This window comes from Embiotoca jacksoni, unplaced genomic scaffold (assembly GCF_022577435.1).
Source record: "Embiotoca jacksoni isolate LCO1_2020_lvr unplaced genomic scaffold, fEmbJac1.0.p SCAF_86, whole genome shotgun sequence".
Classification (NCBI taxonomy): Eukaryota; Metazoa; Chordata; class Actinopteri; family Embiotocidae; genus Embiotoca; species Embiotoca jacksoni.
The window spans coordinates 584,868-612,500 of record NW_027185443.1 but is presented as its reverse complement, the minus strand read 5'-3'; the positions used below and the strand labels follow the sequence as shown (position 1 = coordinate 612,500).

The window sequence follows — 27,633 nt, the reverse complement described above, 5'->3', positions numbered from 1 at the left end:
ATGGAGCTGGAGGCTTTTTGGAGCCGACCTCTAGTGGCACTCGGTGGTACTGCAGCTTAAAGGCACATTTTTCAGACCTGGAAGCTACGAACAATTTTATATTCAGTCAATGAAAAAACAACGATCTTCGTCACCTTCTGTGGCCAAAACTACGACGGTACCCTCCAGTAAATCATCATCATCATCATCCTCATCAGTTGGAGGACAACACTGAGTCGTATTATCACTTACTCACTGCATTCAACAAGGTGATTATTTCTCAAACAATAACAACAAACTGACGTTTTAAATCATCCAGCAGGCAGCTGAGACCAAAGAAAGTTACTGACGATTCCCAAAATGTCAAACTTTTCATTTAAATGAACCAAATAAATGTCAGTTTAAAGCAGCAGTGCATTTTTTTTTTTTTTTGTCGTGAAACAGGCTTTGTTCACGGGGATATTTTGACGTGTCGTGGAAGGAAAATCAACGGTGTAAACAATGTCGAATAAATGGAATATTAAAATACACAAAAATTAGAACAAACAGAAGAAGAACTGAGGAGTTTGCATATGAAAGGATGAAACAGACATCCAGCGTGTGACTGACAGGTGATCTCCGGAGGATCACAGCGCAGAAACATGAAAGCTCCACAGATGAAGAAGACACAGAAAATCTAAAAACATCTTGAGAAGTGAAAGTCTCTCTCCTCTCCTTCCTGTGGGCGGGAACACTCGCGGGAGGTGGACAGAAGTGGGACGTTTAAAAAAAATTAAATAAAAGTGAAAGCGCTCAAAGGAGAGCGGCCTAAAAAAAAAAAAAAAAAAAAAAAAAAAAAAAAGTAGGAGAATTAGAGATTATAAAAAGAAAAAAGTCTGGGAACTCTCGTCAAGGGAGCTCCTCGAGGAGTCAAAGCCACTCATGGGAGGGAAGTCGGGCATGAATGATGCAAGAGGAGAGGACGAGGAGGAGGAGGAGGAGGAGGAGTAAGTGACGTCAAAGAGAGGAGATGGAGAATCGACGAAGAGGAGGAGGAGGAGGAGGTGATGGACGATGAGTGTAGTTATATGACAGTTGGCAGGAGGAAGAAGGACAGAGGGCCAGACGAGGAGAGAGTCCCGACCCTCGTCAGCCTCTTTCTGGTGGCCAGCTGGCATTTTAGTAAAATGCTGAATCAGCAGATCTACAGGCAGAGAGGTGAGGGTGGGGGTGGAGGGGTGGAAGGGTGGAGGGGGAGGGGGTCAATCTTCTCTATTTGAGGAAGATGAATCCGACAATCAGCTGACGTGAGAGAGCACAAAATGTCAAATTCAAGCTCGCCGTCAGAGCTCATTGATTGGCTGCTGAGAGAGACTGAAGTGCTGACTCAGGAGGACGTCAAGAGTCCTTTCTTTTCCAGTCTGATGACATACAACAGCGCCCCCTCTCGGTCGTTCATCTGTATTACATAGAAGCTTACCTTGCGCGGACTTTCCTCTTCATCTTCCTCCAAACTGTCCCCGAGAGGAAAAAGTGATGAAATAGTGACTCTCCTCATTTAACAGATCCCTGAAATCAGACACACACACACAAAAAAACATCTCAGCTGCTGAAAAACAAATTATTTATAATTTAAATATCATCTCAGCACCGGAAACGATCCTAAAAGTATAATTTTAACAGACCTGCAAGTTCTCTCACAACACCGTCAAAAACCACATCTTTAAATAGATTCACTTCGGCTGTGTCGGACAAATACAGCGAATAAAATACCTAAAGAAGCAGCCACCATGTCATACCAAACAGAAATACTTTCAAAAAATGCATGAATTATTGTTTAAATAAGAAACTTTTCCTTTTGTTTCAAAATATAAAACAAATATTTTTTTGGATTATGATTTCTTTTTAATCAGATTCTGATTTATTCCGCTTTTACAAGAAATAAATCAGAAAACGTTAAAAAAAAAAAAAATAAAATAAAAAAAAAAAAGTGCCACAAAACCAGCATGCCTCATTAAAAACTAACTTTTCTTATTATAAAATTATAAATCTGAGGGAAAAAAAACTACCAGAAATCAGATGATTCTTCACTAAGAAGTGAAAATAACACTTGTTGCATTCGGGACCAGACTATTAAATGATGCATTCAGGTGTAACATGAACCTACAAAAAAACCAACAACTGCCTTCTTGGGTCAAAATCTGCACAAACATCCACAATAATGTTCAACCAAACTCACAGACCTGTTGTTGTTCAGTCCCGCTTCAGAGCTCCGGTCTCGGGCTGCAGTTTCACACGGACTCCGGCGCTGAGTCACCGCGAGTGTGAGCTGCGTGGCGGCGTCACTTTGTCACACTGAGACCGGACCTCGGTGTGAAATGCTGCACGGTGCAACTTTCTCTCAGCTCAGCGTAATCCTGCAGCGATTAAACCCTCGGCAGAGACTCTGAGAGCTCCGGTCTACATAGGAAGAAGAACATAGCAGGTGACATGTTTTAATGTTGTAAACTCGACAACCAGAGAAAAAAAAATAAATAAATAAAATAAAATAAAAAGCTAATTAAAGGCAGATTATTTCAGTAAATCAGGTTGTTGTTTTTTTTTACCATGTTTTTTTTTTCCAGATTAATTTCACAATTAAAAAAAACATTTTCTTATTTCCAACATGAAAAAATTAAGTCAAAAAGCTGATTTCAAAATAAGAGCTCAAACCTACCTGTTGCGTTTTTTCAACATCGAGGTGAGCTGTGACGCAGGCGGAGAGATAAGTGACCTTTTTATTATTATTATTATTATTACGCTAATTAAAAAAAAAAAAAGTTGGATGCACCAAAACACACTTATATGTGCTGTATGGATCAAAGTATTAAAAATAACTTCTGATATAAGAATTTTTTAAAAAAAGCACCATTAACCTCGAACCTGCCGGGAACGCTGTCAAAACAAAAAAAAACATCACCAAACGTCCGTATAGAGGTTTTTTAAATTAATTTATTTTTTATTATTCAGGGCAGGTTTTGAATACACAGGCGAGAGAAACCATAATTTACAGCGTCGGGGAAGGAAACACACGGAGTTCAGGGGGCTCCGGCTTTCGGGGGAACCCACTCGTGGATCTTCTTGCGGGTGGTGGGGAAGGGAACGTACTGCTGCGCGCTGCCGCTCACGTTGAACTGGTGGATCTCGGCCAGGAACTTCTTGGGCTCCGGAGGGTGCGTGGTGGGGGGGTCGTCGGTCATGCAGTGCAGCCAGCGGTGCCTGAAGGAGCGGGGTGGGGGGACAAAAAAAAACCGCGGCAGTGTCACAAGTATTTCTCCACAGATGAACTATTTTTTTTTTTTAGTTTTCTAATTTATTGATTTGTTCATTGTTGTTAATGTCGCAACAAACTACAGGAGGGGGGAGGGAAATGGGGGAGGGGGGGAGGTGTCGTACCACTCGGCCGGCACCATGCTGCCGTCCACCTCCCACACCGTCTTCTTCCCGTTCATCTCGGTGGTGTAGATCACCCAGCGGTGACGTCCTGGACACACGGAGACGAGTTCAGACAAACACAAACAAAAACACAAACAAAAACACGAGAAACCCTCAAGAAGTGTTGACAACATACTTTTTCATTTTATTCCGATTCCACCTCGTTGAAGGCAAAAATATTTTGACGAGAAACGCCAGAAACAAGAAGTGCTGACTCGTCGTATTTTTTAAATTCTTCATATTGTCGTTTCTCGTTTATTCTCGCTTCTGTTTTATTCTAAGAAAGTTGTTATTTTTTCAAAGTGTTGTTTTTTTTCTTTCTTTCATTTGAGCTGCACCTCATTTATTCTCCTGTAATTCACTCTCACAACAATAACACGAATGTGATTTAAAAAAATCAAACATATGTGAAGGGAACTCGACTCACCGAAGAAGTAGTGCTTACTGTCCTCGTAGTATTTGTTGCCATATTTATCTTCGCCAACCAGAGCTCCTGTTTTCACATCGTTCACTCTGCCGAAGGAAGAAGGAGATATCGATTATCACCTCAACAGGTGAATAAATCAATCAGAAACTCGTCAACAGGTCAACTATTACTTATCATTTCCTTTACAAAAAAAAAATCAAGCTCCACGAATCAAACCTTCGCAGCCGAATTAACCACCCGGTGAACCTCTTAAAGTTCCGCTTCACTTCGGAGTCCTGAAGCTTTTTTTTTTTTATTCAGTCGTGATCTCTGTAGATTAAAAAATGACCCAACCGGGCGCGAACTTAAATTCGAGGATTTCTGAATGGAGTCTGGTGGAACATTCCCCACACACACACACACACACAGACACACATCAAACGTTTCACTTGTTTTCTCTCTCGCAGCTGTTTTAACAGGTTTTACGTCACTGAGCGGTTCGTTGCGGATTTAAACTCGTTTAATTTAATATCATTTAATGCAGTTTAGCTTTTGTCAACATGCTAACTTCAGCTAGCTTCGAGTGAGAAACACAGGTCGCGCGTCTGAAGGTCTTTTTTTCTGTCTTCTTTCAAACGTCTCCGTCGTCTTCAGCGGGTGAACGCAGACGACACAAAACATGGACTTAACCTGACCTGAAGAACTGGAGCAATAAACCCCGGACTCCGCCATGACCTCCTATCTGCCCTAAAGCCCTTCGGACGATGTTGGCATACTGCGCCATCTTTAAACGGACGACTTACGAGGACGGACCGTTCTGTATTCTAAATAGGTCCGGCGACAACCAGACCCCGGAACGTTTGTTTCCATATATGTAAAAACTGCTACTTTAATTAAAATACCAACAGATTAAAGTTATAGTCAATCTCATTTATGGCAATTCATCATTTTCAATGAGAAAATGCTCAAATTCTCTGATTCCAGCTTCTTAAATGTGAATGTTTTCTGGTTTCTTTTATCCTTTATGATAATAAACTGAATATTATTTGGTTGTTGACAATCAGGCGGGAAAAAGCGAGACATTTTTAGCTGCACCGTCTGGTTTGGGAAACAGTGATCGACATTTTTTTTTTTTTTTTTTTTTTTTTTTATATATAATTTTCTTTTTTTAAAAACCAAACAATGAATTGATTAATCAAGAAAATAAGCAACCAATTAATCAGTAATGAAAATAATAGATATTTGCAGCCTAATTCTGGTAAACACCTAAAATTACTTAATCACAAACACATAAAAACTAAACCAGTCAATAACTAGTTGTTTATATAGGTCACATATTTTATGAATAACAGTATGTGTTATTTAAAGTCATTATTAATATCAGTAACCAGGCACATACTTCATACATCTGCTTTTGTACACTAGACTACTGTATATATGTATATAAATGTATATGTATTATTTCCAGATGTTTGTTGTAGATGTACTACATCAACTTTAGATCTTGCTTCTAGTTTAGAAATGTTCTTGTTTTGATCAGATTCCTCTTTAATATTTCACATTCTTGTGGATATAAAACACTTCATGTGAGGACTAAAGACAGTTTATAGTGACTCCCCCACTTTTTTTAAAATTTTTAAATAACAGCTTTTATTACAGCTTTTCATTGTGTTTTTAAAACTAATTAATTTTACTGTTAAATTAAATCTTTTTGCGGAGTCATCACATGTTGCAAAGAAGTAAATGAAGAAAAAGCACCAGAGCACAAGTTCAGAGCTTTCAGGCTTTGTGAAAAAAAACCCGCCTCAGCTTTGATCGCGAGCTCGAAGAGACACTCGGACGCACGTGAACTCCAGCCTCCCACATATACTGTCTGTCTGTAGCTCGATAATAAAACACGGAGGATTCAAATAACAAAACCGGAAATTAAAACAGGAGGACGAGATAAATATTTATATATATTTTATTAAAAACTGTTGCCTGACAGTTTAGAAATGTTGTTTAGAAAGAAGCTCGAGCTTGAACGAGGCACACAATGAAGCTGCATGACAACAGAAACCTAAAAGAGCTCTAAAAGACTGTTTTATTCCTTCACTAACAAATAAAAAAACAAAAAGTGTGAAATTAACACATTTGGCATGATGGAGTTTTTATATCTGGGCAAATTAAAAAAAAAAAAAAAAAAAAAAAAGTACAAACTCTGAGTACCCTGACTATTTGTCCTACACGGTGAAAAAGGACAAACAAAGCAGCTACATTACTGCTGATTTATCTCAGAACAGGAGATATAAAAGGCACAATGTTCAACTCATAATTTTTAGTTCATGCATTCTTTCCACAGTGTGTGCTCATAAAAAAAAAAAAAATCTTAAAAAAAAATAATAATAAAGGTTTAGATGGAAACATATTTTCCTAACAAACCCTGACTCCCAAAAATAAGTGGCAGCCTGCGCTTTTTTTTCAAACAATAAATCTTCCTCTTTTTTTTTTTTTTTTTTACATATATAAATATTAGCTCTCGGCTTTAAAAAAAAAAAAAAAAAAAGGTCAATGCTGCTCTTTTTTTTTTTTTTATGTCCATATACACAGTGTTAGCCTTTAACCATTACTAATGTGGCTAAACAGGCAAACATACATTTTGTATTTAAAAAAATATCTACAATACTCCTGACATTTCCAGTTGTCTCCAGGATGTTGTTATTGTTACCACGACGATGAAACCTCAAAATCTAAAAAAAAAAAAAAAAAAAAAAAAAAAAAAAAAAAAGTAAAATCTCTTAACCAGAGAGATAAAGAGCAGAATATCCACTTCCTGTTTTATTTGCCTGATTTTCACAGTAAAATCCCTCCTTTGTTACATAATGACACTTTAGATGAAACCATTTTTTATATTTATAGGTTATCTATGTTTTTTTTATATTTTTTATTTAATCTTTAAAAGGTTTTATTGGATTAAAATGCTGCTGTAGGTTTTAATTGTCACTGTGCAGTCAGAGACTCCTTCACCTTTAAAACTTCTTTCCCAGACTTCGGAACACCGAGGATTTTTCCGAGGGCTTTTAAAACGGCCCCCGGACCACTGCTTCGGTCTCACTTCCACGCACACGCTTCTGGACATGACCTTTGACCCACAGCTGCTCTAGACTCCCTCTGAGCTCGGCACCGCTGAGCATTCGGGAGCGGTCGTCGGCTGAAGTGAACGCATTTTTAGAGGAACGGGATCCCGACAGTCTCTGGTTCCTGTTTCAGGTTAGACGGTCCACCCAGAGTCCTTCCTGAGCTGCTGACCTCCGACCTGCCGTCGGGGGGTGGCGGGTGGGGGTGGTGTTGGGGGGGTGGGCGGGTGGGTGGGGTCGGATGTTGTCCATCGACTGACTCCGGGGGAGCTGCGACACGACTCCACTGCCGACTACTGTTCGAGAATCATCGCCTCCTGAAAGGCTTCGATCCATCTGAAGGAGAAAAAGAAAGACAGAAGAGGAAGTTCAGCTACAAAATAAAAGTCATTCAAATAAACAAAGTGAGATGATTCAAGATATCATTTTATTTCAGTGAAATCAAACCACACTCCTGATCAACCGTTTAATGTATCAAGTAGAAAACGATGCATGATATTGTGCATTTCTGTGACTTTTCACTCTCACACGAGCTTCGTCTGTCAAATTTAAAACCGACTTCACATTAAAAATGAGGCTCAAGTGAGCGAAAATGTGTCGTTTTTGTTCAAATGTCTGTTCTCGAACTCGTCTCCTCGTGTTTCTGTTTGTGTTCATCTGCTTGTTTAATAGTGTGTTTTCAGAGATGGTCATTTGCATACAGATCGGGAGACGCGAGTGGTCACTCCAGGCAACATTAACATGTCATCTCCTCATGGGACGAACCTGCTGGCAAGCAGCTGCTAATTTATTCAACGAGCTGAAGTACATTATGATTTATTATTTATTAAGAAGCGTCTTTGTCTCCGACCGATGAATCGAAATATTTACTCTGTTTTTTTTGTTTTTTTATCTCCACCGACCCCTAGGGGAAATCTGCGGCTTTTTAGCTGCTAAACGCTCCGCTACCATAACAAAACAAAACAAAATAATAGTTTTTTAATTTTTACTCTCGACTGTGTTTGTTGTTCTTATGTTGGAAAAGTTGTCGCTCTGCATGCTGCACGAAATCCCATCAATACGCACCGATTTCTTTGATATTAAAACGACGCGAGTTTATTTCGGCTGCCCGTTCGTAGTTTGAGGTTGTCGTTCACCTGCGCTGGCCGTTACCACGGTAACCACCGATGTGGGCCAAATTTAGGCTTCAGGATTTAGAAAGGTGTCATCCGTGTTTTGTTTTTTTACCTCTGCGCCGTGGGGATGTCGTCGGCCTTGAAGATGTAGAACAGCGTGTTCTTGTGATACAGCTTGAACTGCAGCTTCTGTGCCGGCCCGTTCTTCTCCTCCCTCAGGAAGAAGCCCAGCAGGGGTTGGCTCTCCAGCGCCGCCACGTCCTGGACGATAGAGATAATATGTTTAAGCCCGAAGGCGGAAGAGCAGCAGAGTCGAGGCGGAAAGCAGCGGCGTACCTCGCTGGCGGCGTAGGTGTACAGCACTTTATTCTTGATGACGAACCACAGCCGCTTCCACTGCTTCTTGTTGCCCTTCGACCTGTTCAAGTAGCCGCTGATGGAGGAGTTCTCCGTGTTGGCGGACACCTGGAGAAAAAAAAAACACAACAACATCCTCACGTCTTTACCGCTTCAAAAGATAAAATAAAAAAACGTATGAATTCAGCCGACTCGTGTCTTCTCACCTCTTTCAGAGCGGCGGGAATCTTCTTCTGTTTCCTCGTGAAGGAGAACGCTCCAGATTTGATGGGAGAGACCGACGTGGAGGCGCAGCGGTCGCCTGAAAATAACAAAAATACCAATGAATACACCAAAAGTTACACCACAAATATCGAGTTAATGGGACAAGCCTGGTGATATTCAGCGTTTATTACTGTCAACGAATACAATGAAAACACCAAGACGAAACATTTTGGACAGTCAGTCCGTCCCTCAATTCTTTCCCCTTTAGTTCCTTCTGAAGATGTAAATCCTTAAAAACAGGTCATAAATATATAGTTTCATCTTTAATGTATTTAAACAGCTAAGCACTTTATTTTTTTTTAGTTTTTTTTTATAAAATGTCACTGAACAGGAAGAAATGGTGCATTCGTTGGGGACTATTTTCAGCGGCAGATTAATTTACGTTTGGTGCTCTAGTGAGTATTTCTGGCAGCAGGATGGTGTTCGTGGGACTGAGTCAGCATAAAAGACTATGTGTATATGTGTTGTTGTTGTTTTGTCTCCTGATTATTCTGCATTAATTCACTCACTGTTCTCCTGCAGCTTGGCGAAGCAGTGGTCGCACACACGGGCCGGTTGGTTCTTCAGGTACTCCAGGTAGTACTTATTGGCGGAGCACGCCTGACACACCACCTATCGGAAACACGTTGCTGCGGTGAGGAGGAGGAGTGTGGCGTTTAAACGTCATATTGATGGTGCGGCGGTTGTCACGGCGACACAGACCTTCCCACAGGCGCGACAGTGATGCCTCCTCCAGGTGAGGGTGAACTCGCAGGTGCAGATCATGCACATGGTGGCCCTCAGGTCCGGGATCCAGATGGGAGCCTTCGAGCCCAACGGGGCCCCGATGTCGACGGCGCCCTCCGCCTGCGTGGAGACACGACTCGGAGGGTTTAAAAAAAAAAAAAAAAAAAAAACTCAGAAAACGAGGTGAGGTTACAACACCGGACGCTCTGAGCAGCGTCCGCACGGGTTTGCCGGTCTGACCTCCTCCTGACTGCGGCTGGATGTGAAGGTGATCTTCTTCTTGGTGTAGTCGTCGATGGCCTTGGCGATGGCCTCCAGCCACTCGTCTCTCTCGGTGGCCGAGCTGCGAAACACGAAGCTGCGTCATTACAAACACTAACGCGTCGGTTTATGAAGCGTTTACAGCTGAATAAATGTGACGCCGAGCGCTGACCTGGCGGACAGGATGAAGGAGCGTTCGACGCTTTCGATGTTCAGCTCGTTCTGATAGGCCTCTTGGCTCGGCTTACTCACCTGGAAAACACACCGCAGACGGAGAGATGAATAATAAATAAATAAATAAATAATTGACAGACTGTTAAAAATGTGTGAGCCGAACAGTCGAAGCTGCTGCTGCACACTGAAGCGTCAATATTTCACTACAGGGAATATTTCAGTGACGAGGGAATCAAATACATTCTGATATAAAAAGCAACAAGCAGATGAGCTGAAAGTGTCATAAAATAATACGTGATAATAGTAAATAAAATGTTAAAAAGCAGCACGGGAAAATATCTGATGAAACCGTGGGTGCGTAATGTAACGACATTATGATTTAAAGATTTAAAAACAGCGGTGGGTTTTCTCACCTTCATGCCGGCCAAAGAGAGGACGCTGTTGAGCTTAAACTGGGCCGACTGGACCGGCGTGGTGTACATGAGGGCATCGTTGAACTGGAAAAACAAACACAAACAAACATAAAACCTTCAGAAAAAAAATAAAATAAAGCAGCGAGCAGACAAATGGCGGCAAATAATTACAACAAATGCTTCGTTGCTTCATATTAAACTGCACTGCAAAGTTTCTCTCGCAGAAAAATGCACGAGGCCAGAACAAAAGACCTTCTTGTATTTACTTCCTTGGCCCCGCCCCCCCAAAAAATCTGACCAATAAGCAGAGAGAAAGTTCTCCTGTTTTAAATTGATGCATTTTGGTTCACTGAAGATTTTTCTCTGCGTGAAAAGAAACTAAACCAAAAGACTCCACTGATTCAGACCAGAAGGTGTGAAAACTGATGTGACTGTAGATTAAATTCACTCCACCGTTGAAGGTAAAAAAAAAACAAAACAAAACAAAAAAAAAACATGAAGGAACAACAGAAGATGAATTTTTGCGGCCGTCCGGCTCGTCGCTCACCAGAAAAAACATCCGCGGCTGCATGACCTTCCGGGACAGTTTCATCAGCGTGCCCTCCTTCAGGAACACCTGCGAACGGGAACACAGGCTGCGTTCACAAACACAAACAGGGAGCCGAGTCCAGAGAGCTGAACGGGAACGTTTTATGTGACTCTCCACATGTGGTTTGTCACAGACAGTCACCGCCATTTTATTAGTACTTTCAGACTGCACTGAGAACAACGCAGCATTAATAATAATCAAGCTATTGGAAAGACAATAAAAACTTGTGCGGTGGAAGGTTTTGTAATACTAATAGGATTATGGGTTTAACTACAAATTAATGTGAAATATTACTAAATGCAATTATATAGCATATAATTACATATTATATATATTGGCTTTAACCAAATTAACACAGCAGAGAGAGAAAAAAATAAAAATACCAATGCTGAATATGAATTAATATTAAAATATCATAAGATATTCACATGTTGTTTCTGAAGTCTTTTTGTATTTTGTGTTTTTCTGCATAAAATATCCAAATATAAATGTTATGTTTGAATACAGGCATAGTACAGTCATACAGTCGTACCCTCCCCGGCTGGACGATCTCATGGTGCCCGTTGAGACTGTACTGGATCTGCATCAGCTTCTGGAAGTTATCCTGGAAGATAAAACGGGCAACGGGTGAGTTGAGGGAGGGGGTGGTGGTGGAGGGGGAGGAGGGAGGGAGTGGTGGTGGTGGGGGGGGGCCTCAGGTCTCACCCCTTGTTTCATGATGTCGTTGGCGTGGTTGGCCACTTCCTTCACGATGCTGAGCGCGGCTGCACGGACAGAAAAAGAGGAAAACGTGAGTGTTTGTTTTTACTGAACAACGACTGACATTAAGGATGAATGACGTCCTCCAAATGACCTTGTGTGTCTTTATAATCCTCCGAGTCCTCCGGGAGGTTCTTCAGATAATCTGCAAAAGAGGGCTGAATTCATTTTGAGTTTGGACAAAAGGTTGAAAGTGTTTGACATCCAACCTCTGCAGACTAAAAAGAGAAATATAGTAATAATAAATAGTAATAAAAAAAGGCTTAAATTCAACGGCTTCACCGACATTTAGAAAATTACGCCTCTGTGGTCGTTTTTTTTTTTTTTCAATTAAATGTGTGCAGAATATGCTTAATAAGAAACAAATAAACTTCTGTTTCCTGTGTTGGCAACAGTAGAGACATAAAAATAATCACTTTTTCCCCCCTTTGTAAATTTAAGAACAGTTTTATATCAAAGTCCTCATGTTCAGAGTGCAGACAGCTTCTTATTCTACACAAACCATTCGGGATAATAATCACTGTCCCTGTGATTGTCCCCTAGGGGGCAGTAAACTACCAAAACACAAAACTATTACTTCAGTCCAAGTTTCACTCTGGTGCTGCCAATAAAAAAAAAAAATTAAAAAAAAAATCGAGCGCTGTGATTGGATGAAGCGTCGACCTGCAGAGAGCGGAGACAGACGAGGAGTGAACGGACCTGTGAGCAGCAGCTGGTACTGAGGGATCCTCTGCACAGGCTTCAGCAGGTAGTGTTTCAGAGCCAGGCTCGCACATCTCGGACTCATCTGAGGCAAAACACACACACACACACACACACACACACACACACACACACACACACACACACACACACACACACACACTGAAACCTCCATTCAACCACCTGAGATACAAGCAGCATTTCTGATGGGTGACAATAGCAAAACCTGTAAATATCTGTAGTTACTATAAAAATGCAACAGCTGCTCAAACTGTAGTTTTAGATGTGATGTGACATAAATAATCTCCATTAAAGTTAATATTGCAAATGTAGCTGAGAGAAATCCTAATTCAAGCTCATTAAAAAGTTCATTTAGATCCCTGAAAAACAAAATCAGCTGTTTACAGACATAAAAACTTAATAAAGAAGGAAAATAAAAAGGGGGAAAATATTCTAAATAACTACCACTGCAAGAAAACCAAGAAAAAAAAGGTCGTTAAAGCAGCAAATAAACATGCGAACACTCTTTGTTTTCCAATGTTACCTCGAACTCTCGGACCACGGCCGTGAACGCCGGGTTCTTCCTGCACTGCTCGTCCAGCAGCGCCACGTTGTTGTCGAACTGGCGGATGTAGGTGGAGTACATCTTCAGGTAGGGACCCTTCTGGACGAAGATGTCCGACAGCCTCTGGTGGTCGCTCCTGAAACCAGACGGACACGGAGAGTTTCCCTTCAAGCGCCGAACGAGGGGTCACCATCGAAACCTACTACTTTAGAAACTATACCGCTATATAAAAAAAACTTGCGTGTAAAGTCTGTGATGCTCTAAAACTTTCTAAACTTAAAACTCCCCCTGATCATGTGTTGTCTCAGTTTGAGTGTTTTTTTTTAATAAATTGCTGAAATATCCCATTAAAAATTACTAGAATATTTAAATTATCACTTTATTTGGAAATATTTGGCCTTAACGTGTGACATTATTTTATTTATTAATGCAATTGCTAAGATCTAGGGCGGCAAAAACTTTACTTAAAGTCTGTTTGAACAACTTTCTTTCCCGCTGATAGTGAATAGAAAGTAAAAGCGTCGTTTTCACTGAGCTGTGAGATGTTGAACAAGGAAACGGGTCAAATCAAACGTCTCGACTGTGAACGGGTGTAAATCAGAAATCTTTAGGTCACATTATGACATGATGACACTTGTAGCATCACAACACTGACCAGAGTTCATTTTAAAATGTTATTGTTTTACTTTACTGTCTAGATTTAAGATTAGAGAGATCTTTGCTGTCACTCGGGGAACCTAAACTCCCTCCGACTCACCAAATCACTGCTTAAAACTCATTTTTTTATTATTGTATGTGTGACATCTTACTATCACGATTTTTATTGTGTGTAAAGCACTTTGTCCCACTTTTCACCTTTTGTTTTTAAGGCCTTTTTTTTTTTTTTTTACAGTAGGTGTCAGATAACATAATAAAACCGATCATGCAGACGTTATGACTTCATTCTCAGCAATAAAGGGGCTGAAAAAAAACATCGGAGGATCCTTTCTGTAATAAAACTCAAATAAAGCAATACAAATGTGTGTGTGTGTGTGTGTGTGTGTGTGTGTGTGTATACCAGTGAGCCACTCTGTCCTCCAGCTCCCTCAGCAGGTCTCTGTTGAGCTGGTACAGCTGAGGCAGGTAGTACAGGATCTGACTGAGGATCCGCTCGTCCACCACCGGCTTCCCATTCTGACGGGTTGCCTTGGCAACAGCATCCCGAAAATCCTGCAGAGAGGCACGGGCGGGGTTAACTCTGACGCTGCCTCACACACAGTGGTGCCACATGACTACACGCTGTACTGCAGCTGAACAGGAACACCTGGTTATCACCTCATAAACTGACCCCTCCTCCACCCTCCCCGGCCCCGCACCTCTGCACGTACTTCATGACACACACACACACACACACACACACACACACACACACACACACACACACACACACAGAGAGAGAGGGCTGAGTCAGCACTTTGACTTCGTCCAGCGAGCCAACACACACATCCACCTGGAAGGAAGCAGCGAGGCCGAGCAGGATCCCGACGTCCTGGTTGACTCTGAACGTACCGTAACTTTAACCGTTAGATGACGAGCAGCAGCTCATCCAGCAGTAAAAAAAATATCAGTGATCAGAATCGCACCAATCACTAACATCTGGTTTATACATTTCATTTGAATTGATGTGTGCCCCCCCAATTTAATCATGTTCAGCCTAAAAAAAAAAAAAAAAATGCTCACAAACTATTAGTAATATTTCAGTAGCAGATCATTAATACAAGCTTTGTCAGCATATTATTTCATGGACCAGAGCAGAAACAGACACACAAATGACCACAAAAAAAAAAAAAACTCTAAAAAAGGACAGAAAAATGGAAAATCAAACATTTTTGATTCCATCCTGAAGTCTTAATGATCAGACATCATCCTCACAGCCACATACTCCACTCACGACACGAGGATCTATGAGAAGGTGGAAAATACACAGAGGCGCCTCCAGTCCTTCAGGTAAACGGATAAACAACCGTCTTCGAATTCACAAAACACACACGCACACAAGAGCTGTGAATAAACAAAAACAGGGACGAGAATATTTAAACACGGCGGCTGGATGACTCGCCACAAGTATGCAGGCACAGAGTCACCAACCCACGCACCCACCTGCACACACTGCAACACACACACACTGCAACACACACACACACACACACACACACACACACACACACACACACACACACACACACACACACAGGAGGATTATCTGAGGCATGTGCGTGTCTGGAGGTCGTCTCTCTGCAGCCTGAGGAAGCAGCTGCTGCCCGTCCGCAGAGAGACAATAATGCGCTCTGACCTCTTTTCTTGGACAGAGACCCCCTCCTCCCCTACCCTCCCTCTCCCCCGCCACGCCTCAATAGTGACACTAGAAGTCACAAAAAAGTGTGCATTAAGGTATTTTGGAAGCACTAATAAAACAGTAACCAGACGTCGTCCAGTCACATGGTTCCTGTTAGACTTTTGTTTACTTAAAACAATAAAACCTGCATCGTGATGAGCAAGTTAAAAACCTAGAATCAGAAGGATTAGAATCAAATCTATAAAATCTATCCATATATGTGTATTTTTAGGAAAGTAAATGCCTCTTTTTAAATCTTTCTTTCTATTACTGCACATTTTGACTTATTACCTGGGCAAAGTTTCCGGTGAATTTGTGGCACGGGATGAAAATATTTTTTTTACAGCTGCAGCGATTCGTCGATGAATTGATTCACTGGCGATGGATCAATGGATCGATAAGTCATTTTTCAAAGAGAAATGTCAAACATTCGCAGATTTAAGGCTCTAAAATGTGAGAATTTGCTGCTTTTCATGGTCTTCCATTAAAAGTAAGAGAAACATTTTGGGGATTTTGGACAGTTAGTTGGTTAGACTGAAGAACTTTGACGGGTATTTGTCACCTGTTTCGGTCCAAAATCCATTCATCAGTAAAATAATATTACCCGATTAATTGATAATTGCAGCCTTCAGCTCTTTATAAAAATGTTTGTCTGCAGGTAAGAAAGTCGTCACTCTGGCACGGCTGCAGGAAAACCCTCCGACAAAGAACTGGACCGCAAATGTGCGAGAAATGAAGCTTTGCTGTGAGAATATAATATCAACAAATGAGTCAAATGGACTGAATATGTCACCGGGACAACACACACACACACACACACACACACACACACACACACACACACACACACACACACTCCTCTGACAGTGTTTTTCTCTGTGACGTGACAGATCAAAGCCCCGCCTCCCTCCGTTGTGGCCGTGCAGTCACCTGCCCACCGGAAAAAATAAATAAATAGAGAAAACTCTTGACGCAGCAGCTTTGAAAAGCCTCAGCCGTGGAGTAACTGCATTATTCAACACGTGAGCGAAGACGACCGACGGCCAAGAGCTCCTTCGTTCACGCTTTGATCGCCTCCCAGAACAGTCAGAACACACAGAGACATTTCTTCTTCTGCTCTGCACTCCGTTAACGCAAACAAACCATGAAAATGAAAAGTCTCGAATAAATACGACACTTACTATGTGAAGCAGCTTCAGGACGTCAACAAACCTGGCGGAGGAGCGGTGAAAAAAAACAAAACAACAACAACAACACGTCAGTCAGATAATCCACATTAAAAGCCTTTTTCTCCCGGTTCATCGCCACGACCACTCACACTTTCTCCGAGCTCATGATCTCCTGGGCGATGTGCACGACCTTCTTCCTCTTCAGCTCGTCCTCCTGCTGAAAGAAGCAGAAAGCACAAACCGGTCAGAGACGACGTTGCCGAGCCGCGGACAAAACCGCGGCGGGCGCTCGGGCCTGTCACTCACGGGCTCGCTGCAGATCACCATGACGATCGATCGCCGGACGCCTGCTTTCACCGTTTAAAAAACCATCGGGCGCTCCAGTTTCAAAAAAACACAGGCCCTGAAAAGTGGAGCAGCCTCTGCCTCCGTCTCCCTCCGACCGTGTGTGTGTCTGTGTGTTGTTGAATGGTAATGGGGGCGGTCTCTCGCCGACTTAATTTGGACAGCGGCCTTGACCCCCCCCCCCACCCCCCTTTGACTGTAATGTCCCACTGGTCCTATCGGAGGCTGTATTTGTGATCTGCCTCAAGAGGCATCGGACACAGGTGCTGACAGTCTCACTGAGAGGGTCACAAAGGACGAAGACAGAAAAAAAAAAAAAAAAAAAATTCATTCAGGGAGCTATTCCTGAACCTGTGGCCCCTCTGTGTTTGCGCACACACACACACACACACACACACACACACACACACACACTTCTGGAGAACACACTTGGCAGCATGCGCGTGCTGCGACACTTCAGTCAACCAGTTCGAGATACGAGTCGTCCGTTGTGACCTGCGAACGTCCTGCCGCTTTTCACGTGTCGACATCGTGTTTAAAAACAGTCGCTGCTCGCTTCTCGGCCCGCTTGTAACTCCGCAGCAGCATTTTCCACCGAATGTCAACGGTCACACGAAGACGGCGGGAGCTGGGATAGACCGAGTTGTTGCAAGATGATCAACAAGTCGTAAAGTGTTGTTTAATTTTTTGGTTTTATTTCTCTAAAATACTGCCGCTTGTCCTAATTTGACCTCTTTTAGGCTCTAAAACTCAAAACTCGATCAATCTGAAAAGTTCAAGCAGGAAATAATTTATCTCCGAAGCTGTAACCGTTGGAAACGTGTGCATGAAAGGATACTTTAGGTTTACTTTAACCTGCTGTGTTTCCCATTAATGTGTTTGCTGCAGCTCGGTGGGTGAAGCTAACTTTTGCAAGTCTTCAGCAGAGATTTAAAAACACGAAACGAGTAGTTGCACAAGCAGCACATATCGGAGCGACCGTTGCACGAATCATTTTAAACGTAAACGCAGAAACTACCTCCTTTTCGCGAAGGAAATGCGGCACGTTAAAATAGACTTTTATATACAGTGTGAGCAGGAAGCATTCAGATCTACATTTATTTAACACAGAGAAAATACTCCACATGTAGAAATAGCTGGACTGAAAGAGTGACTGAGGTGTGAATGATGAGCAAACTGCACTCAAACAATAAGAAGTAAAAACTTCTCAATGCAGGAAAACAACTCTGTGTTTTACTTCTATATTTATATATACCCATTTATTATAATAAGTAACTAACTAACTCGGATGCAGGATGATATGGAAATATTATAAAGTTCTATGTGTTGTGATACCGTCCCTGAACAAGCAGCCTTCATCAGGTAGAGCTTTCAGTTTTATTACTCGATAGTGAGTCAGTTAATTGCTGTGTGATAATGGACTTCCCCGTCATCACAGGTGGCGTTTGTTCACCTGTCTGTCTGCCTCGTCCAGGTGCTCCTTGCTGGAGGTGGAGCTGTTGTCCTCTTCATCCGAACTGTGGCTCTCCTCCTCCTCTTCCTCTTCCTCCTCCTCCTCGGAGTGGACGTCCTGCCTCAGCCAGCCGCTGCTCGCCATAAACACAACAGACACAGCAGACAAGAGACGGATTAAAAATGGCAGCCGGAGCAGAATTTTGCTTTTCTTTACAAGGAATGTTTAAATCTGTGAGACAGCAGCAGGGCAGGGCAGCGGAGGAGCGTGTGTGTGTGTGTGTGTGTGTGTGTGTGTGTGTGTGTGTGTGTGTGTGTGTGTGTGTGTGTGTGTGTGTGTGCACGTGCGCTCAGAAAAAAGAAAAGAAAAAAACAACCCTCCCTGGATAAACAAAGATTAAAAGGAGGCTTGGGCAACGCGGGGGACTTCATACAGTGAACACAATAATCTTTTACACACACAAACACATGAGTCAGAACGAGACCGAAACTCATTCAGAGGGCCTCGTACGATGGAAAATATTGATGATTACGCTTTGACAACATGTTGGGGAGGCTGAAATATGCGGACGGCGGTGGAGCAGTATTTTAAAACCCCTGGACGGGACCGGTCAGCACGAGAAAAAAAACGCTGCAACCGAAGTATCCACAAAAATAAAACAATAAAACTACTATAAAAAAAACAAAAACAAAAGAAAAAATAAACGGTGTGACAAAGGCAGCGGTCGGGGACAGAGAGTCAACGGGAAGACCAGCAAAGAGTCACAGAAACAAAGAGGAAGCTAGTTAACAAGTTGCAGTTGACATCCGTGACTGACCAGACTACATATATATTCGACGCTGATGCGTCTTCATGAATATGGTCTCGATCTAGTTATGGCATCGCAATCAAAAGAACAGTGATCAGTGATCTTTGACCACCGAAATGTAATCAGGATATCCTTGAGTCCAAGTGAACGTTTGTGCCTAATTGGACGAAGTGTCCTCAAGGCGTTTCTTACGTGTGGACTTCTATAATAATGGGATGGACGTGAGGTCACGGTGACCTTGACCTTTGACCGACCGAAATCAAATCAGTTCATCCAAGTGAACGTTTGTGCCACATTTGGAAAAAATTCCCTTCCAGGCTTTTTCCGAGATATTTTTCTTCATGAGAATGGGAGAACATGAGGTCACTGGGATCTTGACCTTTGACCCCAAAAGTCTAATTAGTTCATCCTTGAGTCCAAGTGGACGTTTGTGCCAAATCTTTAAGAAATTGTCTGAAAGTGTTACCGAGGTAACGTGTTCCCACGAATGGGGCCGACAGATGGGACGGATGTGAGGTCACACTGACCTTGACCTTTGACCTTTGACCACCAAACTTGAATCGCTTAATGATTAAGTCTAAGTGGATGTTTGTGCCAAATCTGAAGGAATTCTATCGAGGCCTCCTTGATATATCCCGTCCATGAGAACAGGACAACCTGAAATCGGGCTATTGCGACATCAATCGCAAAGGATTAAAAAATTTTCATTAAAAAAATCTCCCTAAAAATACAGATCACAGCGTCACTGACTTCGTATTTATCTGCAATTATTCTGATGATTCATTTATATGTGAAATTTATAAAAGCAAAACCAGTGAAAACGGCTCTTCTTGCTCTTTTTATATGATTCTCAAGACGGGAAACTTTGCTGCTTTTTCTTAATTACACTTCCCTGTAAATGCAACATGTTGCGTAATCTGCGCCTCCAGGAAGTTTTAATCAGTATTTTGCTTCTAGATGTCATCGACTATTGTGAACGATTCCTCGGAAAGCCACAGAAACGAGGACCTGACAAGTGAGTGAGTGAGTGAATACCAAGCTGCTGCGCTGTTAACCTGAAGCCAGCAGAGTCAGCTGACGATGCCTTCACTGACTGCACCGCAGCGCATTTGAATATTAATACAGATTCCTGTTAATTAAGTTTTTTTCTTCTTCAGGGCATTTAAAACCTGTTTTTCTGCACCCTGCCGTCTTCGTCGACCTCCGTCGCTACAAGCAGCGACATGTGCTCGTGTGTCGCTAATGTTTTTGATCCGAGTCTCTCGTCGTCGCCTCTGATTTCTGATGTAACTCGACGAACCGAGACTCGAGGAACAGGGGGAATTTAACGCCTCTTCAATTTTGTCTCGTCCCAACTTTGTCCTGCTGTTTCTGTCTTTTCCAAACAAGCCTTTGTGAAGAGACTCACAGGGTGATGGTTCAGAATAAAGATGAGGAAGACATTCTCACATTTCCTTTCTCACTCTCTCCACTTCCTTGTCCCCCCCCCCCCTCCTTTACATTTCTCCTCCTTTTACCTGAATCTCATATGCACACTTGCTCGCTCCTTCTCGGCGACCCCCCCCCCCCCTTATGTTTTCTATGTAGCACTCCAAACCTACTGGGTCAGGCACAGAGCGCCGCTTGTTTACAGCCCGAGAGGCTTCTTACATAAACTGAACGGAGCTCAGATGCCATGGGAAACACTACAGATTCACCCTCTCCTCACTCTTTCTCCTCTCCGGCACACACACACACACACAAAAAAAACAGCCGGCCGACCAGCTCTCCGCATACCGGGCCGAATTAAGAAGCGAAGCACATCTTGATTGTTTTTAAACGGCTGCTTTTAACACCGGTGGCACCGACATCGTCACAGGAAATAAGTCTGAGCCAACGGGATCTTAATATTGTTAATGTGAAATGAACATGTTCATTCATTTAAACAGCACTGAAGTGATTTTATTTTATTTTTTTCCCATCGACCGTTAATCGGCAGATTAAAAAAAAAGAAAAAAAAGAATAAAACACCAAAGATCGACTGGTTGTAACTTCTGAAAGCTGCACTAATCAATACCGTTATGTAAATATTGGATCAAATGACGGGGTCAGCTGAAGCAACAGAGCAACTGAGAATCATCAACCCACGAACTCTGCAGTTCCAGCCAGCTCTTATGGTGCATTTTAGTGTCTTTCAGCTTGTTGTTTTGGTGTTTTGTTCAGGCTCACCGCTCTCAGAGCATCATTACCAGCCAAAAGCCGGCAATGTTCCTCATAACAAACTTTTTTGGGGCCTATACTACTATTGATGTTTGGTAGTAAAAAAAAAATTTAAAAAAATCCAGATATTCAAATATCAGCCAATATTCTTTATACATGCGCTGTATATATAGTATATACAATTGATCCCTCAAATGTGGTTATAAAACAGGATGTAATGAAGGCAACTGCAACTATATTGTAATTATCCCAAACATCATATTCTGCATTATGTTAAGAAAAAGTTATTTATATTGACCAACATGTATATCTGTGAGCTGTGGGCTCTAAATGAATAACAATTAATTCGTGCATCTTTACACGGGTCGATTTTTCTACGTTTTGGTTTGGGCTGGACAAAAACCAATTTTTCACATTTGTATTAATATTTTATAGATTTAATTAAAAAGTGACACATTCTTTCCTGATTTTAATAATTACAGCTCGCAGCCCCCGTTCAAAGTTCTTTCTAATATTTTACCAAATTATTGTTTTACCAAGTCATAACAATACTTTCTAAATATGAACAGATTTTCCAGCCAGGAAACGACCAAAACAGCCACTGAATACATCTTTGGTCGCCATCCAGAATCTGCGGTGTGATGAGTGCAAACCTGTTCGTTGCCGCAGGCGGTTCTGTTATAATTTATTAGTTGTTGATTTTCCCACAATAAATCACGCCCTGTGACTTTAATTAAAGAAATAATTAACAGAATTCATATTACTCAATCCCTGTAATTCACTATGTTTAAACTTTTTTCTTACTTGCTGTGTTTCACGCGAACTTATTCTGGTCAGTAAATCAGGACGAGAACTATAAACTCAGTGCAGATTTTCTCACAGACACAGAGCAGAAAAATGGAGTGATGAGGTTAAAAAGAGGCTAAACACGGTGCGAGGGGGGTGAGGAGGAGGAGGGAGGAGGAGGAGGAGGAGGCTGGTGGTTGCTGGAGGTTTATTTTCTCTGTTCTAAGAGAGCTGTGTGGCGTTTCTGCGATTCTCAGACATTTCCTGCTCCGGCCACTGAAAATAACCCACAGGAAAACAGGCCGACCTGCTGCACATCAACGCTCTCCTTCAGATTCAACGCCGCCGGCTCTAAAGGCTGACTCGTACAAAAACGGAGAGCGCGCCCCTCATGTCCACCTGTCGCACGCGGCGGTTCCCACACCGATAGGGGTCACCTGGTTTCACGCGGGGGAGGGAATGGGGGGGGGGTTAAATTAAGTGCTGTGCGGCAGGTCTGGAGCTCGGCCTACATCAACCTCCAGCCTGAGTTTCTTCTCACGAACACGAACACAGCACGCCATTGTTACTGGTATAAAAACCTCTCTCTGTTTTTTGGCCTTAACAGACATGTTCTCAGCTTTTTCTATTAGACCGAGGGATTATTCTGACTCAGGAAATAAACTGTCTTTTAGATGGGACATCTGTTACCTGCTGCATCGCTGCACAGACATGATGACAGGCGGGATAAGTTGATTAATGAGATACATGTTTAGGATTTGCTGCTTTTTCTGCGGAATACTTTTACAGATTAAGTAATGAATCATATAATAAAAGTAACTGACAGATGAGGCACCATGAAGGCACAGAGGCCGAGGTGCTGAGCCGTTTCCTGTCATCTCTCTCCTGTAATCTCTCTAATAAATGCATAAATAAATAGTCCGATTAAGCAGCGTACCTCTCGTACTCGTGGTCCCGGCATCTGTCGTAGGGATCCTGCACCTCGTAGATGTCCGAGTCGGCTGCGTCGGCGTCCTGAGGCCAGCCCAGCCTCCCGCTGTGGAACGGCAGGTTCATGTACTCCGGGATCTCCTCGTACAGCGGCACGTTCTCGTACTCCACCGATCCGTCTTCGCCCTCTCCGCAGATATCCGTCTTCACGATGCAGCTGCTGGGCCGCTCCAGTCTCCTCTCCCCCCGGTGGGAATCCACGCTGGTGCAGTCCAGGGACTGCCCTCCCTTGGCCAGCAGCTTTGGCAGCATCTTCACCGACAGCCGGAGCTCCAGCAGCTTCCGGAAAGAGAGGCTCCTCTTTTGGGAGTTGGCCCGCGTTGCCAGGTCAGCTGCCGAGAAGGACTGCGCCCTTTGCTTGCCCCCCAGCGCCGCCGCTCGGCCCCTTCGGCGGTACGCTGCTCCTGGTGGGAATCTGCCGGCTGAAAAAGGTCACGCAGGGTCGCGTGAAGCGCCAGGCGGGTTTCTCCTGAGGAGGCGCGGGCAGCTCCCTCATTGGGGTGTTAGCGTGCGGAGGTGCGGGAGGGCAGACGGAGGGCGGGGGGGGCCGCTGGCAGGCTGTGTCTTTGAGGTTTCCTGGGCGGCGCCCTTGGCGACGGCTGGTCCTCGGCGGAGAAGGCCTTCCTGGCGTTGGCCAGAGGAGGGTGGCAGCCCAGTTTGATCTGCTTGGGGAGGCTGTGGGTAATCGGGTAGCGCTCGAAGTCGCCGTACCCGTCCTCCTCGTCCTCCTCCGCCCGCCGCTCCTCGCCCTCTTTGCTCGTGGAGTCGGGTTGCGAGAGCAGGTTTAAGGAGTGCGAGGTGTTTTTGTTCAGAGAGGGGACGGTCCTGTGGAGGCGAGGCGACAGGGAGGTCTGCCGAGGAGGCGGGACGGGCGCGTCGCTCTCGTCGTCTCCCAGCCCCGAGTCTTCAGGGGGCGAAGGGTCATCGCACGAGTCCTGTGGGAGCTCCTCGCCGAGAGACGGACCGGCTGGACTCGGGTTCCCCTCGGCTTCCTGCGCCTCGAGCCCTCGTCTCGGCTCCTCCGCCGCCGCCGGATCCTGGGCGCCACCCTCCACGCAGTCCTGCCTCATCAAGGCCGGCTTTTTAAGTTTGCGCGGGTGAGGAACCGGGAGAGGCTTACTGGGGGCGGCGGGGACCAGCAGGTCGGGGAGTAACCGGGTGGGAGACGCTTTTCTGACAGGGTCACTGCTTTCTACCTGAAAGCATTCTGCAGAAGACTCGATACTTGAAAAGACAATGATGCTGCCTGCAACATCACAGGCTGAGTCCGTTAAGTCTGCGCTTTGGGCCTCCGTCGGTACATCGGGCTCCGCAGCAGCACTTTCCGGATGTTTTACAGTCTCTGCAGCGTTCCCCCTGTGCTCCTCAGTCCTCTGAGCCTCTTTGTTTCCCAATCCCCTGTCTAGGTTTCTCTGTCTCTGAGGTTTATCCCGGGGCTTTTTGCTAATCCGTCCACCCTCGCCCTTATCTACCGCCGCTCCCTCCTCGCGGTTTTCTCCTCTCTCACCCGGCCTCATCGCCGGTGGTAATCCCTCGGCAGGAATCCCGTTCTGAAAAAGCTCTCGGTGTAAATCACCTCCGATCTCACTCGCGTTTCCGTTTTCCAGAGGGCGGCACTGGGAACAGTCCCCAAGCGCGCAGGTGGGAATGATGTAATCCGATTCCCGTGGACCAGTCTCAGATAAAATCCCATTTTTGGAGTTGAAAAGAGAGAGGCTGTCATCTGAAGCCTCGCGCTGCTCCTGCGACAGGATGAGGGGTTCGGTGGGTTTGGGTGGCGGAGGGGACACCGGGGGGGAAGAGGCGCTGGATTTGGTGATGCATGGTTTAGGGGCGACAGCCGGTTTGGCCCTCTTCAGAGTGGCAGGAGAAGGCTGGGAAACTGAGGACTGAGAGAGAAGGCCCGGCTTGGGGGCAACGGGCGGGGGGGGAGGGTTTGGTGGCACCAGGAAGTTTGGGTTTGGGAGCTAACGGAGGCTTCTTCACACCTGGACGTGAAAAAAAATAAATAAATAAAGATTACAAAGAGTTTTAAAAAGTAATTTACTCACGCTTCCTATTAAATGAATCACAAAGCAACAGCACATAAAAGCATGTTTCATCCCTGCCTCCTCGGATATAGGCACAGACAGCTGCAAGCTGGGGGAGGTTTAGGTTAGGGTCAGAGGTCATTCTTATTGTCAGAGGGGAAGAACTGAGGGGTTCGAGTAATGTGTGAAATAAAGTCAGAGATCAGGATGATTGCAAATTAAGCATCCAAATCTTCTTGTCACGTGTTGGCTGATCTTTCATCTCACTGGTTGCAACAAAACACAGTAAAACTGGATTAATCAACTCAGATGCACAATTCAATTTGCGTCCTCTTTCCTGTTCCTAAAAGAGCGCGGCATGTTTGGTATGCCGGGTCCAATACTTTGTCTGAAAGATGTAATTGGAGATGAAACTGATATGCTTGTACTCAGTATTTTCTCATGTTCCTCCAATTTGTCTTCAGATAAATAAGTTACATGGGGCTGCAACTAAGTATTATTTTATTATTGTTAATCAATCTTTGAAATATCAGAAAAGGTCAACCGGTGTTTCCCAAAGCCGGAGATGCAGCGAAAAATGTCTTGTTTTGTCCCGACCGACAGTCCACAAGAAAAAGATATTCAGTTTATTGTCATGGAGGAGTAAAGGAACAGGAAAATATTCACATTTAAGAAGATGGATTTCGAGAATTTGAGCATATTGGTTTTTAAAAAAATGACTCTAAACAATTATCAAAATACATCGTAATTAACTTTCTATAGATCAACTAATGGACTAATCGTTGCACCTCTGGTTCAAAATCATACTTATGCCATGTATGAGTATTTCCCTCATATATACAATTAGGTTTTAAATTGGTGACACATTGTGGAAAGTAAATACACAAGTTAAATAAAGGTTGAATTGTAAAAAAAAGAAAGAAAAAAAAAAGTCTGAAGTAATAAAAAGCTGTGAATTCGGATTGTAGGCCATATTTTCCGCTCAACTGGCTGAAACTGTTGGCTGGCCGAGACCACGAGAAGTGGAGTCATCGAGCGGATGTCTCCGAAAAGGCCAACAACCAAAAACCCGCTCTGCCCCCACGACATGCTGCTCTGCCGCTCCAAACTCCCTTCAAAAATCACAAGTTATAAAAGGCACTCGGATTACAAACGCATGCAGTTCAGCGACACGACAGTGATTAAGGTGGTGTGTTTTTTTTTTACTGACTTAGAAGCACTTTTCAATTCGGCAAACACCCCCTTTTAGAAAAACTTCAACTTTAAGAAGTGCTTCACCAAAACTTGCATCAAAATCCACCGTGGATGGCGGTGGTGGAGCTGTGAGTGAATCTACAGCTGCAGCCTGCTGTTATTCTGAGTTTTTATCCATAAGCCGAATTTGTCATTACATGCTGACAACACTATTTAACATGATAAACATTGACCTCGGAGATACACGAGCCTAGACGGACCCGAATACACGTTAAAATGACAGATTTGTAATCGGAGTCTGGCCTTATGTTTGGCCGTAAAAGACAACGCCGGGTATCTGAACTAAAAACATACCAAAAAAAAAAAGCATTTAGAGAAAACCAGTTCACCGAAGGCATCCCCTTTGATTTGGTTAAATGTTGTGTTTTTTTTTTTTTTTTTTTAAAGAGTTGTTAACATTGCAGCTTTTTATTTAACACCAACTTGTTGCATCAACAGCAGGACAGATGTTTTAAGACAAAGGATTTAACCCCCTCCAGCTGCAACAGAGGCTGTAATAACAAACAGAAAGGGACGGTTTTTTTTTTTTTTTTTTAAATTGTGAGTTATGATTGTTTTCAGAGAGCATTCAAACTGAGGTCCAGCGGTTCACATTTATATCGTTTTGAAAGCTGTTATTAAGAAAAACTGTAATTAACTCTGGCTGGGTAAAAAATAGAGTGAAACGCTATCGACCGTTACAACGTAGAAATTTGCAACTTGTATTTTTTTTATTATTATTTCATTTTCAACAGATAAACTGTAAGACAAAACATTTGTGTTTGGTTTTTAAGCTGCCCCCCGGCAGGTTTTTTTTTTTTTTTTTTTTACAAAGTTAAATTAGCTCCCCCACGACACAAACCTGTGCTCATGACTCCCGACTGGCTCCTTTCTCCATGAGTAAATTTACTTTCAATGGAATTGCGAGGAAATCTACGTTTTGTCCTCTTTCGACACCATCGTCAGCGTGAAAACCGCTTCGCGGAGAAAACACGCAGGTCCGCCGCTATTGTTCCTTATCTCCTCGGCGGATGCGCGGAGTCTTTACGCCAGTTACTTTTTCCATTTTTTCGAAGTTTTCAGCCACGGTGCTTTTCCCCCAAGTCTGTAAATCCAAAGCAGGAAGCAATAAACGCGACGCTTCCGGTTATGCCTTTTAAAAAAAAATAAAATACATTGTTTGAATTCATCCGTTTCGCTTACAAAATACGCGGGGCGAAGCTCAAACATGATTGTAATATATAAATGAAACGTTCCTATTTTAATGCAATTCCTTATCAAATTACGTTGTTGGAAATGTGGAGCTTTTTTTTAAATTTTATTTTGAAGGCCATTTCCGGTTAGTCGCGCGCTGCGTTTCGCTAACA

The 27,633-nt window shown here is 43.4% G+C and overlaps 2 protein-coding genes across 2 annotated transcripts; both read right to left on the bottom strand.

Moving 5' to 3' along the window:
* Nucleotides 1-2,929: 2,929 nt before the first annotated feature.
* On the bottom strand, nt 2,930-4,660 carry ndufa12 (NADH:ubiquinone oxidoreductase subunit A12). The gene is made up of 4 exons (XM_069139871.1): nt 4,534-4,660; nt 3,860-3,945; nt 3,394-3,481; nt 2,930-3,216 (listed from the first exon to the last, which is right to left on the bottom strand). Exons 1-4 carry the CDS (start codon nt 4,620-4,622, stop codon nt 3,036-3,038), a joined length of 444 nt encoding a protein of 147 aa, XP_068995972.1. The 5' UTR covers nt 4,623-4,660; the 3' UTR covers nt 2,930-3,035.
* A 1,123-nt stretch (nt 4,661-5,783) lies between these two features.
* fgd6 (FYVE, RhoGEF and PH domain containing 6) lies at nt 5,784-27,481 on the bottom strand. The gene is given in 24 exon segments (XM_069139813.1): nt 5,784-7,290; nt 8,182-8,330; nt 8,406-8,534; nt 8,633-8,727; nt 9,200-9,302; nt 9,393-9,536; nt 9,657-9,759; nt 9,850-9,929; nt 10,265-10,348; nt 10,812-10,880; nt 11,386-11,457; nt 11,559-11,617; nt 11,707-11,757; nt 12,312-12,399; nt 12,859-13,015; nt 13,937-14,088; nt 16,435-16,465; nt 16,572-16,639; nt 18,221-18,353; nt 22,951-23,387; nt 23,389-23,550; nt 23,552-24,931; nt 24,933-24,991; nt 27,129-27,481. Coding segments are annotated over 24 exon segments (3,858 nt in total). The 5' UTR covers nt 27,139-27,481; the 3' UTR covers nt 5,784-7,247.
* Nucleotides 27,482-27,633: the final 152 nt, after the last annotated feature.

What these genes read in the sequence shown, in the direction of transcription:
- ndufa12 (XM_069139871.1), bottom strand. Translation starts at nt 4,622, where the DNA reads ATGGCGCAGTATGCCAACATCGTCCGAAGGGCTTTAGGGCAGATAGGA. An exon ending in CAGTAAGCACTACTTCTTCG is followed by an intron (nt 3,482 to 3,859) that starts GTGAGTCGAGTT and finishes CCGTGTGTCCAG; the next exon opens with GACGTCACCGCTGGGTGATC. An exon ending in AGCATGGTGCCGGCCGAGTG is followed by an intron (nt 3,217 to 3,393) that starts GTACGACACCTC and finishes CCGCTCCTTCAG; the next exon opens with GCACCGCTGGCTGCACTGCA.